Genomic DNA, 17,625 nt, shown 5'->3' on the forward strand with positions numbered 1-17,625 from the left:
AGCAATTCTCACTTGCATCCTACCTTGCACAACTGTAGCTATTACTAGAACTGGAATTAAAGCCGCTGCTACTAGATGCTAGACTAGAGGATGGGTTTGGGAAGGGTGTTCTTTGCAGGCTATGGACATTCCAGGGACAACAACGGATCTACCTGAACAGTTTTCACCAACAAGAGAGACACCATGCCAAATTGTTTTATTTAGCAATCCATATATATAACCTACCCCATCCCAAACTAGAACACCAACTGAAGTGTAAAAAAAAATAATGTTAAAAATCCAAACTCTCTACCACATGTTTTTGGATTCCCAACTCTGACTCCCATACCCAATGGTTAGTAATGATGGGTGTTGGAGTCTTCTGGAGGGCTGCAGATTTCCCACCCTTGCTCTACCAGCTTAAATCATGCCTCCCCAAGCTACCTCATTCAAAAAGGCTTTACAATGCTTCCAAATAACTGTTCAAGCTTTGGTTTCACTGACTTTACAATAAGGCAGAGTTCCATAATTGTTGTGCAACCTTTAGGTATGTTAGCCTCAAGTCATTTAGAACTTTACAGGTTAAAACTAACACCCCAAATTGTGCCCAGAGGACCAAAGAAAGCCGTTGCCAATGCTGGAGCAGTGGTTTAAAATGCTCCCTGTGACAGGAGATGGATCACTGTGTCTCACACTGAATGGAGCTTCTGGATAGTCATGAATGGCAGCCCAAAGTAAAATACATTGCAGCGATCAACCTAACGGAAGCTAGGCTTGGGGTGGTATATATTAAGTGATGCACCCAGAAGCAAGTCGACCTTCATTTGAGAGGCAGGCAACCAAGCAGAAGGGAGAGTCTATGTTTCATTGGCGAGCTGAAGATCCAGGGGAACCTCTTCCCTACCCTGCAATAGCTGTGCAAGCTCCTGGAAGCGTTCCTGCAGCTGGAAGAAAGATAAAAAGACACACATTTCATCTCTCAAAGGGGACTGGATTTTTCCATCCTTTGTCCCAAGATTGCTATTCTCCCTTTTGAATCCCTGCATTCATCGCCTTTTGGTTCCACCCGAGACCTAGTTCCATGCAGCCATAGGCCCACCACCTTCCAGCTGCAAGGGATTTAGCCCGCTCTGTTTCTGGGCTGGCAGCATACTGCCCACCTTTGGGTCCCACAGTCTGTTAACTTCCTAGCTTCTTACTGTATTTATTGGTCGCATAAGGACTGGCCTGACCTCCAACTCTAGCAGCCAGTCACCTTGCAGGATGCTCTTGCGGTATTCTTCCAGCCTCAGCTGCCTCCCCAAGGCATCCAGCTCACAGAGAACAGCCTGGCGCTGTGGGCAGGGCACACGCAAATGGTCTTTCTCCAGTTGCTGCTCAAGGGCTTCCAGTTCCCTTTCCTTAGCCACCCGGTGATGCCGCAGGTTGGAAATGCTCTGATTTACCTCCTGAATCTCTGCTTCCAAGCTCAGAGAACGTTCCTCCCGCCACAGCAGGGACATGAGTTCCCCACGGATCTTGTGCAGCTCGTTCCTTCCCTGGCTGGCACTTCTCATGCAGGTGCCCCTCTCATTGCTGCACCTGCTGCTGGTGGCTTGCGGCGGCGGCCAAACCTCCAAGCAATCATGTTGGGCTTGCGGTAGTCCAGGCTGGCAAAGGGAACTGTTGTATCCATGGTGTTCCAAGCTGCCCGCAGCCAGTCCTTTGCCTCTCTTGGTTGAGCCTAGATCTGAGGGCACTGGGCGGGTGCCATGGTTGCTGGCATGGCGCTCCACCCACAGCCTGGCAAGCTGGGCAGTAGCCAAGCCCTTGTGAAAGAGGTCAGGAACCAACCTCAAGACCTTCCCAAAGGGACAGACGCTGCCAAAGCCCTGCACATCAAGCCAGCTTTCGGGGCTGAAAAACTGTGCATCAATTGTGTCCCCTTTCAGAAGCAAAGCCCATTTCCTCCTGACAGAGAACAACTGCTTGGCTGTGCGTGCAACGGATGCTGGGGCACGAAGGCCTTGTCCTCTCCTGTGTCCAAAGGTCAATGCATCAAGCGAGTCATCATTAACGTACAGGTTTTCACACAATGGAAACACAACCTTGGTGTCAAATGACCCTTTCAAGGAGCCCAGGTACCGCACATAGGTGACAAACCAGGAGATGTAGCTGGCAATGTCACACTTATCACAGCCAGCTGTGATCCTCACTCTATCCTGTCCATCCTGCTCTTTGGACTCAACAAGCTTTTCCAGCTGCTCGAGGCTCTGGATATCTGTAGCAGGGGACAGCAGCAGCAACACATTGTAAAGGGTGTCAATGTCAAAAGCTTGCTGGCAGCTTCTTATGTGTCCCTCAAAGGACTGGATCTGATCTTGCAGAGCAGTATACAAGGCTTCCATCGATGCCATCAGCAGCCTGAGAAAGTAGAATGGGGAAAGGTTAGGTAAGTTGTGAAAAGCAACTCAGCAGGCAAAGCTTTCCCTGTCACTGCAGTTGTTAAATACACAGGATTGTGAGCAGAACAAGGCAACCCTCAAAATAAAGAGGTGTGTACACAGTGGAGTCAAACGGCAATGAAATGCAAAAAATAGCAGCCTGTGACAATTCACTATTTACAAAATCTCTTTATACCTTTGTGTAGACCCACTTAATACCAACTGAGGATAACACCTTAAGCATCTGATACGGTGGGCCCTGGGCCACCAAAATTCAGTACTTCTGTTGCTCTTGTTCTCCACTGGAAGCTATAACCCTCATGTCAGTGATAATGCAACCAGAGTAAGTATTGAGACACAAAGGTGTCTGTGGCCCAAAGAGGTGCCATTTCCCCACCCCTCCCCCTCTGTATGAAAAGTACACCTAGTTCCCCCTTATCCCAAACTTCCTCCATGGCCCCCAACACTCTCTGCAGTTGGGAACTTACCACCTCCAGGAACAGCAGTCACCTGAAAAGAAGAACCAGGTTATGTCTCACTGCACAGAGGGACAAATAAACACCCTTTGCCATGGACACAGCATGTTGGGACATGCTTTCAGCACTGAAACAGGGGAACTCAGTCCTTACAACTTTAGCTGTAATCAGTGGGGCAAAGCTTGCAGTTGGCATAAGCCAGCCACGCTAGCAAGGGAGTACTCGTAAAAAGGGAGATTCCTGTGCCAGAACTAACAGGGTCAAAGGACCAGATGCCAAGGAAGACAATGCTCCTTTAGTATTAAAAGTGAGCTTTTCCTCATCCCTGTGGAACAAGCCGAACTTGCAAAAATGTACTCCTAAGGCAGCAGTGTCACACAGAAACTTCTTTTCTTTACCTTGTGACCTTGTTGCCAAGGTCTGCTTTCCCTGGTCAGAATGGATGTAAAAAAAAAAAGGCAAAGAAGCCCTGGACAGTTAAGTGCAGTCAAAGGCGACTATGGGGTGTAGCGCTCATCTCGCTTCAGGCTGAGGGAGCTGGCCTTTGTCCACAGACAGCTTTCCGGGTCATGTGGCCAGCATGACTAAACCGCTTCTGGCACAATGGGACATCGTGACAAGTACCAGAGCACATGGAAACGCCATTTACCTTCCCGCTGCAGCGGTACTGATTTAACTACTTGCACTGGTGTGCTTTCAAACTGCTAGGTTGGCAGGAGCTGGGACAGAGCAACAGGAGCTCACCCCGTTGAACTGCCGACCTTCCGACTGGCAAGCCCAAGAGGCTCAGAGGTTTAGATCACAGCGCCACCCACTGGGAGGGAGAATGGATGATGATATACTGTAATTGTATGGAGCTTCTCAGTCTGTAGCCCCCAAAATTGAGAAATCTGGGGGGATCGCCTATCTTCTTGGCTGAAGAAGATATCTTCAAAATCTTACGGAAATTTCCTAAACTGGAATCTTTTCTCCACAACACGCACCTGGTCCTTTTCTCATTTCACTTCCACTGACCTCCCACCTCCCTGCTGCCTTGGACCACACATCATCTTCCTTTTGCCTAGCGCTTAACAAAGAGTCACCTGGAGAGGGGTAAATGTTCAAGTTTAGAAAACAGACATGCAAATGAATAAATGTTTCCCTGGCGGTTGGTAACAGGGAAGTGATCAGATGCCTGGAGTTCTGAAAAAAAGAGGAACTGCGCTCTCTCTGTGAGAATCAACATCCTAGCACAGCAGAGGCACTGTGGAATGAGGATTTGTTACCTTCTTGGAGAAACAAGGGGGAAGGCAGGGGCCTTAGCCAGGAAGAACCACCAGAGCAGGCTCTCTGGCAAAATATGCACAGAGTGCGTTCTTTGGGAGAGACACCGTCCAGGGACAGTGCAGGGTCTTGCGCTGATTAGTGCTTACAGCAGGGGTGGGGAAACCTTTCCAACCCAAGGGACACATTACTTCACATGCAACCATGTGGGGTATGTGTGTGTGTGTGTATGTGTAGACGTGCATGTGCCAGCGGTAGGCTTGGACAAGAAGCAAACATGGGCAAAGTAAGGGATGTGACTCACCTTTCTACAATGGGCTTTATTCCAGCTGCACAAATATTAGAGGGCTCAACACACACACACAGACACCCCAGGCACAGCTCCCCATCCTGCATCCATGCAAGCAAGAGGTTTTGCCACAGTTCAAAGACACATGCCAGCCAGGCAAAAGCACATGGGGGGGGGGGCGGCATGGTATAGGGGAGGGGTGAGCAGGGTGGCCTGGGAAAAGTTCCAAGAGCTTGAAGGTCTGTGTTAGACTCCTGGGCCTGAGTTTCTTCACCCTTAGTCTTTTTAGGTGGGCCTCATAAAAGTTGTGGTAAGGATCCCTGTTTCTCTAGCATAAACACTGGATCCCTGCTTGAGAACCAGGATCCTTTTTCAGCCCTTCATTTTTATTTAAAAAAAACCATTTTGCTTCTTTGCCCCATTCTTGGGTAACCTTAAGTATGGTTTCCAGAGGGGTCACTGTCTGTTGCAGCATAAACAGCAAATAGCTTTGTGCTTACCCCACATCTTAAAGGCTGGCAAATTTATTATGGCACGTGCTTTTGTGAACCAGAGTGTACTTTGTCTGATACAGCTACAAGGCTTGCTGACTATGCATGTATTCTTCTCATATCAGGAGAAGAAGGCAGAAAACTGATAGCAGCAAAGGTGCTCTGATATCCAGGTGTCTGCTCTTACATCTGCGGGATGCAGCATGAATAGGGAGCAGCTCTCTCCAACAGCTGGCTTTAAAGGCAGAACAGGCCATGAAGATTTGCTTCATACTACGGCCCGTAACAACTTCTTGCCTTACTCTGCTACGAAACTCTATGTCAGTTACAGAACTGTATTCAGCCTGTGACCCCAATCTTAGAACTGAAACTACAGAGCTGACCTCATGGCTATAGGCTACAACATCCAGCCTAATTTTGGCACCTTTATCTTTTCTCCCCCACCCCAATTTGTGTAACATCTTTCCTGATTAAGAGTTCTGGAGACCTCAAAACTTGCCATGATTTTGTGGCCTTTGGGCTGGTTCCCCCAAAAGGAACTGTCCAGCTGTGGATTTTGGATTGTGCTTATGGACCAAAACAGCTACCTTTATATTTATGTACTTCTTGTGAATTTCCCTAGGAGGCAGCAGAGTGCCAGAGCTGGCTCTAGTACTATAGTCTTAGGAAAAGATGCAGGCCTGGGCAAGGGGCAGGGGGAGTGTTTAGGTAACTTGCAATTACCCTACACATGCACTGAGGAATATGATGCTTATTTCACTTTGGTGGTTCTTAAGTGTCACAAGGAACCACATTATCTCTTACCTTTAGTGACTGGAAAATCCTCTTTTTAGCACAGTGCTGCCAATTTATAAAGCATGGTGCAGGGCCAGGCAATAACTAGTTAATTCCACACCATGATTTCAAGAAGGGGAATGGGCACTTTACTATCTAGTATAAATAATGGGCAATCTCCACGCAGGCAGCATGAGGCTTCAAAAGCAGGTTTGCCCATTGGAAGGGAGGCCTACTGATCCTTCCATCCCAGGGCTTACTGTGCTTCAGAGCTGCTGTTAGTGGGGGGAGTGGTAAACAGCAAGTACAATGCAGGGCGGCCAGTGAAGGAGGTGGTTGTGAGTGAGCCAGTCCCAGGTATCAAAAGGTTTGCAACATTTTCTCCCCTCACGCTTTTTTTTGGGGGGGGAGGGTACTTTTACCAACTGCATTACAGTGAGAAGTGTAGTAGACTCAACCTGGTGCCTTCCATGTTTTCAAATACAACCCGCATCATACCCAATCTGTGTGGTCAATGGCCAGGATGCTATCAGTTGTTGATCAAACAACCTGGAAGGCAAAGGCTACAGTAGAGGAAGGCTCTTCCATCACTGCATCCTCCATGCTCAGAAAGGCTTGATCTGATTAATCTGTTGGACGTGCACAGAAGCCCCTTGGCATCAAAAAACCTGAACTGGTCAGTGGGCAGGGAAAGCCAATGTGATGACTTCCTGAAGTTGCTGTACAACAACTCCCATCAGTCCCACCCAGCTTGGCCAGTGTTCAAAGGTGATGACATCTTGTTGGCTTTGACTCAGGGGCACCAACTTCTCCGTGCAGATGGACACTTCCTGCTAGACAAGACTCCAGTTGCTAGAAAAAGCTGAGCAGGCTGCTGGAAGGGAAACAGCAGGCAAGCCATGAAATGAAGATGTTGCAGAAGCACAAAAGATGTATAGCCCTGGGCAAGAAAGGCACTACAAATTACTGAAAGGGTGGTGGTGATTTCAACTGGGTGTCTTGCCTAACCTTCTGAAGTAAAAGTGCGTTCTGACAGCCCAGGAATGGAAAACATGTGGCCCTCCAGATGTTGTTGGGCTCTCAACTCACTCCAGCCCTGCTGTAGTCCAGGGGTGGGGAACCTGAGGCCTGCAAGATACCATTGGACTACAACTCCCATTATTCCTGGCCATTGACCATTGTTCAACAACATTTGTAGGGCCACAGGTTCCTCATCCCTGTGCCAGCACAAAGCCACCGCTAGTTGTAGGAAGGACAGAAATGTTTCCTAGATCAACCCAAACTACTCTATTTATTCTGCAACTGCAATTGCAACAAGAATGTGGTATCTACTCCATGCACAAACACACATACTATGCATGACCCAAATCAGCCATTACACCACCAGTTCATTTCTGCTTGCCTTTCTGAGTATGAACTTATGCAGCCGAACAACAATGCCAAGCCAGGAAGAGGTAATATCAAAGCTTCTAACTGCACCAGAGACAGACGCATTTCATCCGAGCTGGCTTGAAGAGGTGGAAAATATGCCAGACTTTGGGAGATACATTGCTTCATAAAGAATACAATTTCAGCGGTGCATTTTTATTGTTTTTATTTTATTGCCACTTGTAAACCTGGTTCCTCTCTATGCACCCTAAGTCAAATATCAGCATGTGGTGAAGCTGGAGAATCTTTTCCAATAGACCTTCTGCACACTGAATTTACAGGGACACAAACAGATGTTCAGGCCTGCTAGGTAAAAGCAAGGATATTAGCTCATTAGTAAGATACAGTCGTACCTTGGCTCTCAAATGCCTCAGCTCCCAAACGATCAAAACACGGAAGTGAGTGTTCTGGTTTTTGAACGATTTTCAGAAGCCAAACGTCCAGCACGGCTTCCAATCGGCTGCAGGACATTGGTTTCCAAACATTTTGGAAGTCGAACAGACTTTGGGAACAGATTCCGTTTGACTTCCAAGGTACGACTGTATATTTAAAATAATATTAGGAACAAGCTGAAGTATATCACCTCATAATGAAGGGTGTGCAACTGAAGCAGGTTCTCAACAAAGTTCATCAGCCATCACAAATGGAAACCGGAAGACACAAAATCCCATCACCCCGTCCTACACCCAAACCAAAAGAGCAAAGGCTTAGCATTCAACTCAACCGAGGAGACCACACTTTCTTCCACACTCCTCATCCAATAAGGGGAAGGGTGTACAAGATATTTCCTCAAACAGTCTTAGGGTTAGCAAAACTTTTCATAAAAATGGGGTGTGGAGAAGTAATTAATAATCCTGGGCGAATGAAGCACGTTTGCAGCTCGTACATTGCTGAGTGAAATGCTTGTGAACCGAAGATGGTCTGGAATAGGGGATCAAATCCCCATTTTGTTTGGACCATTTTGGATGGGACAAGCTTATAACTATGGAGACAGGTGATGGCATTATGCAGTTTGTCTTCCCAATAAAGTTAACATTTAATAATAAACAAGCAAACCATGATCGAACGTCATCATTAACATTGCTGCTGCTGCTGTTTTTATTGTTGTGGTTGAAGTTAGAGTTAGGAGGATCTTAGAGATACCAGGGTCTAAATGATATCCACTTAGAGCAGACCACATCTACTACAAAGTCAGCGGCCACTGTCCAAGCTATTGGAAGAGGCAGCTATTGCATTGCATTGTCCTTGCCTGTTCTCAGCTTGCAGTCAGAAACATTTTACATTAGGAATGCCAGCCAGTGGGCAGCTTTGACTGGGATAGCAATGCCCTTTAGGCAATCCCCTTCTCTTCTGGTGGGAGCAGGTGTCACAGGTCCCCAGTGTGATCCTGTGAAAGCCTCTCACACCCCCTTAATCTCATTCCACCGGAGCAAGGGCACAGCTGGTGTGAACACGATCCTATCTCAAGGGAGCCAGGCCTAATTCCTACAAAAGCAACATGGAGAGGGGGTGGAAACAAGTCCAGAAAAGGTCACTGATTGAAAATGCAGAAGAACAGAGCTGAGCAATGCTCAAGCCCCTCTCTCTTCCAGCACTGTCAGAGCAACGCAGCACACGTTTGTAGCCAGACAATGCGTCCAGTAATGTTGACATGTGTTGTAATCTGGTTTTTAGCAGACTTTAAAGTTTATTATTTCTGAATATTTTTAAAGTAGTTGTATCTAACTGGGTTTATAAAAAACAACCACCACCACCACCACACACAACCTGACTATTTTATTATTTTATTTTTGGAAATCTCTTTGAGGTTATATTGCAATGAAGCAGTATAGAAATCCTGTGAAATAAAAAGATAATAGTTGCAAACTGGTTTTTGCTTTTGTTTAAATAAGAACCCAACACAGTTTTATTGCTTTTATTCATATGAAGAGCACTACAAAAGCAAACCAGCAAATCACAGAAGTCTCTAGCATAAAGTAACAGTTGTTACAGGAACATCAGTAGAGGACTGCAGAACAGTTCAAGTTGTGAAATTATTTCTTTCCTGCACAGGCATTCCTTCAAATTCATTTCTACCACAAACACATGCTCCTGGGGCAGATAAGAAAGATTTGCAGGATCTGTTTATCTTGAGGTCCAAATCTGAAGATTGGCTGGAGCCTATCTCATGACACACATTCAAGTAGATGTCCTTTGAGCAAGCAGAATGCACATTCACAACCCACCATGAAGAGAGTGGACACATTGCAACAAGTAGCAACAGCTAAATAAAACCTCTCTTGCACAACAAATCCACTCCCTCCTGCCTGCCCTGGCAAAGAAAAAAGTCAAACTTTTGAGGGGTAAGAAAAGCAACAGAAAACTACAGTACAGGGGAAAAGCAAAGGATAGTAACACCTTGATGGCAACATCGCATAACCTTCACGCAACTCTTACGGAAATAAATCAGGCAGATTGCCCATTGCACGCTTGGTCTGGCAGAAACCAGAACCCATCCTCACATTGGGGATTCATGAACTGACACATTTTAATAGCCATGCAAGCTGATCAACATGAATACAGTAAGCCTGCAACTTGCATGCATTTAACTTGTGTGCATTCAGCTTTACATGAATGGAGGGAAAGTTAAATACATAAGAAGGGGGAACAGAAAAGGGAGGGGTTCTGGAAAAAATTTATTTGGCAATCCCACCCACCACTGAACACAACGGGTTTTGACTATACAGTACATGATTTTGGCTTTAGGCCCGATCCCCAGAATGTAACACCTGTGTAAGTTGTGGGGCTATCGTAAGATATTAACCTCCAAAAACTTCCTTTCCCTGCAGCCGGTTAATAAAATATTGAAGCAAATCTTACTCAAAGTAACATGACTGCCATGGAATATGTCTGAGATTATAGCAGGGGTGGGGAACTAGATGTTGGTGGATTTCAACTCTCATGTCCTCAGCTAGCATTGCCGAACACCATAAATGATGAGAAATGTGGCCTAGCAGCATCTGCAGTGTTGTAAGTTCCTTGTCTCTGGATTGTGGGATGACTCAGATAAGTTGGATTCCTTTGCCTACAGCTCTGCACAAATAAGATAGATATTTGCGTGCAGAGCTCTAGAGCAACAGCTGCAAAGCAAAACTATACGCCACAGATGTTAACCATCCAGAGGACAATTCTCAGTTTTGAGGAGTCACCTCAACTAATGCAACCACAATTCCATGCATTACTAAGCGCTAAAAGATCAAAACCTAAACCCAAAGGAAATGCAATCCACTCTTATGCATCATTACCATGCAAGGCTAGACAATCTCCTGATTTGCTGAGACAGGCGAGAAACCGTAACACACACAAAAATGAGTTCCCCACCACAGCTAACTAAGGCAGATTCATCAAAGCATACATTCCAGAGGGGTATCCCTGTTAAGTCTTATGGCAGCAAAAACAGCAAAGAGTTTTGCGTCACCTTAAAGCCTTATCGTGGCATAAGATTTCATGGGTTAGAGAGTTCACATCTGATGTTGTGGGCTTTAGTCCAAAAAAAGCTTATGCCACGATAAATCTACAATCTTCTAGATGCCACAAGTCTCTCGGTTGTTCTTTCATAACAGTACAGATTTGGACTGTAGGAGTTACTATTGGAAACCATTAGAAAAACTGGAAGAATCGTGGTCAGAAACGGATTTGTAAATATGGCTATGGGCGTGGAAAGAGTTGGTATTTTTCATTTATCTCAGACTTCATATACATTTTGCAGTCTGAGTGAAACAGTACTGTACTCAGTAACATAAAAATATTATCACTATGCTCAGGATGTCAGACTGCAGAGGTCTTGGGTTCAAATCCCCACTCAACCATGAAGCTTACTGGATGGCCTTATGCCAAACCTACCTGTTAGGGTTCTTGTGAGGATAAAATGGAAACAGGGGAAATTATGTAAGCCACTTGGAATTCCTTGGAAGAAATCTGGGAAATATATGCAAGAAATCAACAAAACAAACCATAGGAGAAAGTGTATGGCTTGGTTAGTGTGCCAAAAAGAAAGAAAGAAATAGGCAGAGGGATAAATCTTTTGTTCTAAGATCTCCAAAATTAGGAATTTCAAGATTGGACAACATCTCCCAAGGACCAGAAAAGGAGGCCTGCAGTTCAAAGGGCACAGCACCTCCCATGGATGCAAAAGGTCCCAGGTTCAGTCACCAGCACCTCCAGATAGGCCTGGGGACAGCTTGGCTGAAATCCCGGAAAGCTGCTGCTTGTTGGTGCAGACAACATTGAGGTAGATGGAATAATGGCACGACTCGCTACAAAACCATTCCCTATGCTCTGATCGAAAGGAGATATGGGAGAGCTATCAAAAATCGGAGAGCGCGCTTCATGCAAAATGATCCTAGACTGGGAAAAGGATGAGCAATCAACCTAGAGGCAATCATAGAATCGTGCATCTGGGGAGATCCCACCCCAAATATGGCGCATGAAGCCATCATGAGTAAGGTAGGTGTTGCCCGCAGGCAGAAGCTCCTGTCTATTTATATTTTGATAAAGCAGGTCTGACTCATATGGAGCTAGTGACATCATTGAATCGAAGTTGTTCATTCAGGGCATGTCTCATCTACTGGCAAGCTTACACACCTTGAGATATGGGTGGGTTACGCACAGACATAGCACACATTTCCTGCTGCGCTTCCTGCAGCCCCCAGCAGAATGGGAAATTCCCTCTTGGCTGCTTCCTGCTGAGGGTGTGGGGGGGGAGCATAGGTGCTGTCCTATGGTGGGGGACTGCAGGGGGGGGATGCATTTGGACTGAGATGGAAGAAGTCCATGAGTGCCTCTCAGTGCTCCAGTTCAGGTGAATCCCTCTTCTCTCCTCTCCTCTCCCTTGCCTCCCCCTCCCCTTCTTGAATGACCTCATCCAAGGAGCTGCAGCAGGAAGGCAGGAAATGGGTGCTCACCAGACCCTCCTTTGATGTGCTGATCGGTCTGTGTCAGTGACCAGGCGCATCTCCAGGCCCTTGCCAATCCCAGGCAGACAGGATGGCTCCCTCCCTGCAACAGGAGAGCATCCTAGATAGGGATCGCCTACTTGTCGTTCAAAATGCTTGATAAGGAGGGGGGCTCCCAGAAGGAAGAAAAAGCTAACCTAGGCAGGAATTGGGAAATAATGACACAGGATCCAACAGAGTCCTGGATGATCCTGCTCTTGCCCAAAGCTCTCCCTGCTTTGTCAGTTCTTCAGTCTCCTCTGCATCCGATTTCTACTCTCTGAGGCTTAGGTTTCCTATCCCTGGCTCTTGATGGTGCATCTAGCCGCTCCCCTCCCCTCCCCACCATGCCATCCCTGAGCTCTTTCCCCCATCTTCATCCCTCCCTCCAATTTAAGCGCTTCAAATCTCTCCTCAAAACCCACCTATTTATTAGAACTCTGGCAGAACCATGGGCAGTACTGGGGGGGAGCACCCCCCCCAAAGGAGCTCCTCCCCCAATTGTAGACTGTTATTTTTCTTTCAGAGTTCTTAATATGTGGAACACAACTCATACACATAGAAATATATTTTGCCTCTTCTATACCCACCCACCCTTTTTTTTCTGGTGCCACCACAAGGCGCAACTCCTTCGCTGGCATACCCTATCTCTATAACTCTGTAATTTAAGCCTAAACACATCTAACTTAAACAATCACTTATTGCTTTCCTAATCACTGTGCCCCCTTCCCAGCTTTCCCTTCCTTGGTCATTTCCTTGCTTCCTAGCAGATCCACAGCACACATTCAAAGCACATTCAATGCACATGAGGTCCTGCAAAGAATCTTGGGAGCTGTAGTTTCCTCTGCACAATTCCCAGGACCCTTAATTTTTAGACTGTAAGTCCCTGAAAGCAGGGACCTTCCCTCTTATGCTCAGTAAGGCATCACACACCCTGGTGTGCTGCGTGTCTGATTTCCACAATGATTCAGTGATGAAAGTCCCAGTCACAGGAAAAGAGTCAAGAGAAACAGAATGAGTTTCAGTGTTTCAGGTTACAGTGGAAATGGCCTTGGATAGAAGCCAGTGTTTTGCCACCAGGCACTTAGACTGAGGTCCTCTTGGCTACCTCCAGTTGTGGCTTTGTGGAGGAAATGGGAATGGCCTGATCAATGACTGTAACATTCCAGTTCTTTCACTATGGTGTGCCCTACCCTCTCATTCATGGGCATTTGGCGGGGGGGGGACAGCCCATTTTTCTCTTTACAGACCAGAAGAGAGATAAAGAGAGAGGGGGGGATCATGTTTCCCTTTTTGGGTTTTGTAGCTTATGTCGTTATCCATCTAAAGCCGCAATCTGACATACTACTAGCCTCTGCACCTAGCAGATTCCAGATAGAAGTCTCAGCTCTGGGGAATGTGGGACAAAGGGAACAGAATGTTTCCGTTCTTTTCCAGAGCTGGCAAAGCAAGTGACAGGAATCCCAGCAGCAGTGTTTTCTGTTCACTCCTTTGGCACACAAACATCTCCATACCTGCTGAAAGACATCTGTGCCAGAGCCTCATTCCTGGCATTCTGAGGAACTGCACCACAGTCTGGAGGGTTTTTCTGGAAGCAAAACTCCTGAGATATAACTAGAATCATGTGCCAAATTTTGCAGCCAGACCCTAAACTAGCTATGCTCTCAATCTATGGGACCCAATATAAATTTACACCTCTCAAAGACCTTAATGCCTTTCTTATCACTGCAGACATGGAGAGATATTTGAAGAATTGGTGTTCAAAAGGGTGTGGCACTTATGTAGCTCTTTCTGAAGAACTGACCCACTAGGGTCAGAGTGCTCAGGGGGTGCTGCCATACAAGACTAATTCTATGAGACTTCCTAGCATTCATCACGCATCACCATGAGCGTTAACTGGTGGAATCTCCAGTAATCTCATGCACCTTTTTGGAAAGACACTCTCATCTGATTTCACAAAGCTACTCTGTTCTCATCTACACAAATATATATATATATTTATATATGCTATATATATATGCTACATATATTTATATATGCTATATATATATGCTACATATATATGCTATATATATAGCCTGGAGTCTGTATTGCTCTAATATACCATTTGTTCTCCTATTTTGTTGTATTCTAGGGATGGGAAACATGTGGCTCTCCAGATGTTGTTGGACAGCAACTTTCATCACCTCTGCCACTGCCCATGCAATTGGTATTCAGAAGCATACTACCTCTGACTGCGGAGGTGGAATGAGGAATCAGACTCAGTAGCCATTGGCAGCTTTATCATCTTAAGAATTCATCTAACCCTCATTTATACCCATCCAAGTCTGTGGTGATCACTGACTCCTGTGGGAGCAAATTCCATCATTTAACTATATGCTGTTTGAAGAAGTACTTTATTTTGGATGCCCGGAATCTTCCAACATTCAGCTTCACTGGAAGCCCCCAAACACCAGTTGGTGAGAGCATGGTGCTGATAATGCCAAGGTTGCAGGTTCGATCCCCGTATGGGACACTGCATATCCATTCCTGCAATGCAAGGGGTTGGACTAGATGATCCTTAGGGTCCCTTCCAACTTGACAGTTCTATGAAGAGTCGGACACAACTAAACAACAACAATGATTCTAGTGTTATGAGAGATGGAGAAAAACTTTCTCCACACTAGGCATAATTCTATACACTTCTCTCATGCTGCTTTTCATGTGGCATGTGGGTGTCATGTATAGTGTTGGGTTGTACTTGTTGCTCACAAACATTACCTTGAGGAAGCATCCATACATCTTCATCTCTTATACAGTGGTACCTCGGGTTAAGTACTTAATTCGTTCCGGAGGTCCGTCCTTAACCTGAAACTGTTTTTAACCTGAAGCACCACTATAGCTAATGGGGCCTCTTGCTGCTGCCGTGCCGCCGGAGCCCGATTTCTGTTCTCATGCTGAAGCAAAGTTCTTAACCTGAAGCACTATTTCTGGGTTAGCGGAGTCTGTAACCTGAAGCATATGTAACCTGAAGCGTATGTAACCCGAGGTACCACTGTCCAAAGAACAACTGAGACATATAAGGGATGAAATAAGTAAGACAGAGGTTACAGAAAGGGAAAGTGTTACCATTTCCAACTGGGTATTGTGAATGTCTCTTTTTAAGTCACTAGAGAGGTCGCCTTGAACTGGAGGACTCCTGCTGCAATTTTCCCACAGAGACCCTAAAACCCCATTAATGGGTTTGCCACATGACTAGTGGCTACGGACAATCACTTCCTGGCTCTGATACAGACACCGAGCAGCAAGCTTTGCATCTCTTTTCATCCTTTCTTTCACCAGAACAAAAAGGAGTTCTTGTGGCAGACGCATTTTGGCAGGCGCTTTTCATGGACTTGCAACCCACTCATCAGGTACACGAAGCACCCATCTTGCTCAGCACAACCACACAAACATGAGTTGCAACACTGAGTCGATTAATAGATTAATTGGTTTAAAATATTTCAATCAATGAATTAGGCAGGAGATTTGTAAATGTTTTCAAACAGCCAGTATTTTAAAAAAGATTGTGGTGTACATGCCTGCTGAGAATAGATGTCCCCTCCTCCGAGTAGGGAGGCTGCATTTTTGAAGAGGATGTCCCACGCAGGTAGCAACTACAAACAATGGGTGCATTGCAAAAATCAGAATGTTTTTCTTGTTATAGGCAAACATATTCAGTTTAAATTGATGAATGTATTGCTTAACTAAACAAAACTCAAAATGATTAATCAAATGAGTTTCCTTTAACATGCAACAGCTGCAATATAGATGCAAACTTCTCTCTGAGTTATGGCATATTGTTGGTGTTTCAATGCCTAATGAAAATATTTTATTTCCCCAAACCTTTGTTGGCAATTATTATCCGTCTGTTTAATCTTTTTGCATTGGATTAACTATTATTGTTGTTATTACAGTACAGGTTGCGGTTTTGTGGTAGTTTTTATATTCTGCTGTATGTGATTTTTAAATAAAAAGTGGTATAAAAACATACCGTATTTTTCGCTCTATAAGATGCACCAGACCACAAGACGCACCTAGTTTTTGGAGGAGGAAAACAAGAAAAAAATATTCTGAATCTCAGAAGCCAGAACAGCAAGAGGGATCGCTGTGCAGTGAAAGCAGCAATCCCTCTTACTGTTCTGGCTTCTGTGATAGCTGCACAGCCTGCATTCGCTCCATAAGACGCACACACATTTCCCCTTACTTTTTAGGAGGGAAAAAGTGAGTCTTATAGAGCAAAAAATACAGTATTTTAATAAATACATACCAATGCACACACACTAGTGTGAGCTAACTGCCTTATAATAAACAATAACAACAACAACAATTTATTACTTATACCCCGCCCATCTGGCCGGGCCTCCCCTGTCACTTTGGGCCTTGCCCATTTTTAATTGTTCCACTTCTTCTCTTGCTGACTTCCAGATATTTTGGACTACAACTCCCAGCATCCCTGATCACTGGCCACACTGGCAGGAACTAATTGGAGTTGTAGTCCAAAAAAAATAAAAATCAGGCAGGTGGGGAAGAGTGTCCCAAGGCCTCTATTCCATTTCTGAGTGGGTGGGTGACTGTTTCTTGTTTTCTAAGAGCACATGCATGCGCTTGAACACTATGGCGCCATGCGGTGCACAGCCTGTCCTTTCACACACTACATCTGCTGGTGGATATTTTAAATGCTGAAAACATACTGAAGGGCAATTAACACACATACCCCACATATATTTAACCAAAATATTAGAATCCTCTTGTATTGAAATCATTGGAGAGACAAGCTGTTGCAGAATAAAGAAATACAACAGGCACATACCCTCCAACATTTCTCCATTGAAAATAAGGACGTCCCTTTCCATAATTATAATTTTACTATTTATACTCCATACATCTTACTGGGCTGCCCCAGCAACTCTAGGCAGCTTCCAACATATATAAAACCATAATAAAACATTAAACATTAAAAAAGCTTCCCTACACAGGATTGCCTTCAGACGGCTTGGGGGGTCGGATAATTCCATACCCTCCAACATTTCTCCAGTGAAAATAGGGACACCCTAAGGAAAAGTGGGACATTGCAAGATCAAATCAGGAACCGGGACAGCTTCTCTAAATGAGGGATGTTCCTTGAAAATAGGGGCACTTGGAGGGTCTGCAGATCCCACGACAGTGTGTAACAGGTACAGAGAACCTGTGGCCTTCCAGGTATTTTTGGAGACTACAACACCCATAATCCCTGATCTTCGGCTAGGCTGACAAATGTGAAAATAAAGAAAATTACCAGCCTGCGCGTCGCTATGTCCAACTTAGCACTTCAGAATCTCCAGGTCTCAAGCCATGGAACATATACCCGGCGCTAAGCACGAACAAAAGAGCTTCTGAGCAAGTGCAGAGTGCTTTCCCGCAAACGGGATCACAGGGGGCAGGACTTCCAGGCCAGCGTTCCTGGGAGTGACCTCCCTGATCCCTCCGCGCCTCGAGGCGGGCGGAGGCGAAGGTGGGGCAACAGGCCGG

At 45.6% G+C, this 17,625-nt stretch overlaps 1 protein-coding gene across 5 annotated transcripts; it reads right to left on the minus strand.

The window, feature by feature from the left end:
• Positions 1-182: 182 nt before the first annotated feature.
• LOC310751674 (uncharacterized protein) lies at positions 183-17,579 on the minus strand. Of its 5 annotated transcripts, none has more exons than XM_083591116.1 (3): positions 17,393-17,579; positions 1,212-2,382; positions 183-923 (listed from the first exon to the last, which is right to left on the minus strand). In XM_083591116.1, the coding sequence occupies exons 2-3, from the start codon at positions 2,373-2,375 to the stop codon at positions 837-839; spliced, it is 1,251 nt and encodes a 416-aa protein (XP_083447242.1). In that variant the 5' UTR covers positions 2,376-2,382; positions 17,393-17,579; the 3' UTR covers positions 183-836. The 5 variants fall into 5 exon arrangements, with proteins under 5 accessions (XP_083447242.1, XP_083447240.1, XP_083447243.1 ...); XM_083591114.1 differs by having other exon boundaries at positions 1,179-2,382; XM_083591117.1 differs by having other exon boundaries at positions 1,140-2,382.
• Between the last annotated feature and the right edge of the window lie 46 nt (positions 17,580-17,625).

Source organism: Podarcis filfolensis, assembly GCF_964270895.1.
Source record: "Podarcis filfolensis genome assembly, chromosome: 1".
Taxonomy (NCBI): domain Eukaryota; kingdom Metazoa; phylum Chordata; class Lepidosauria; order Squamata; family Lacertidae; genus Podarcis; species Podarcis filfolensis.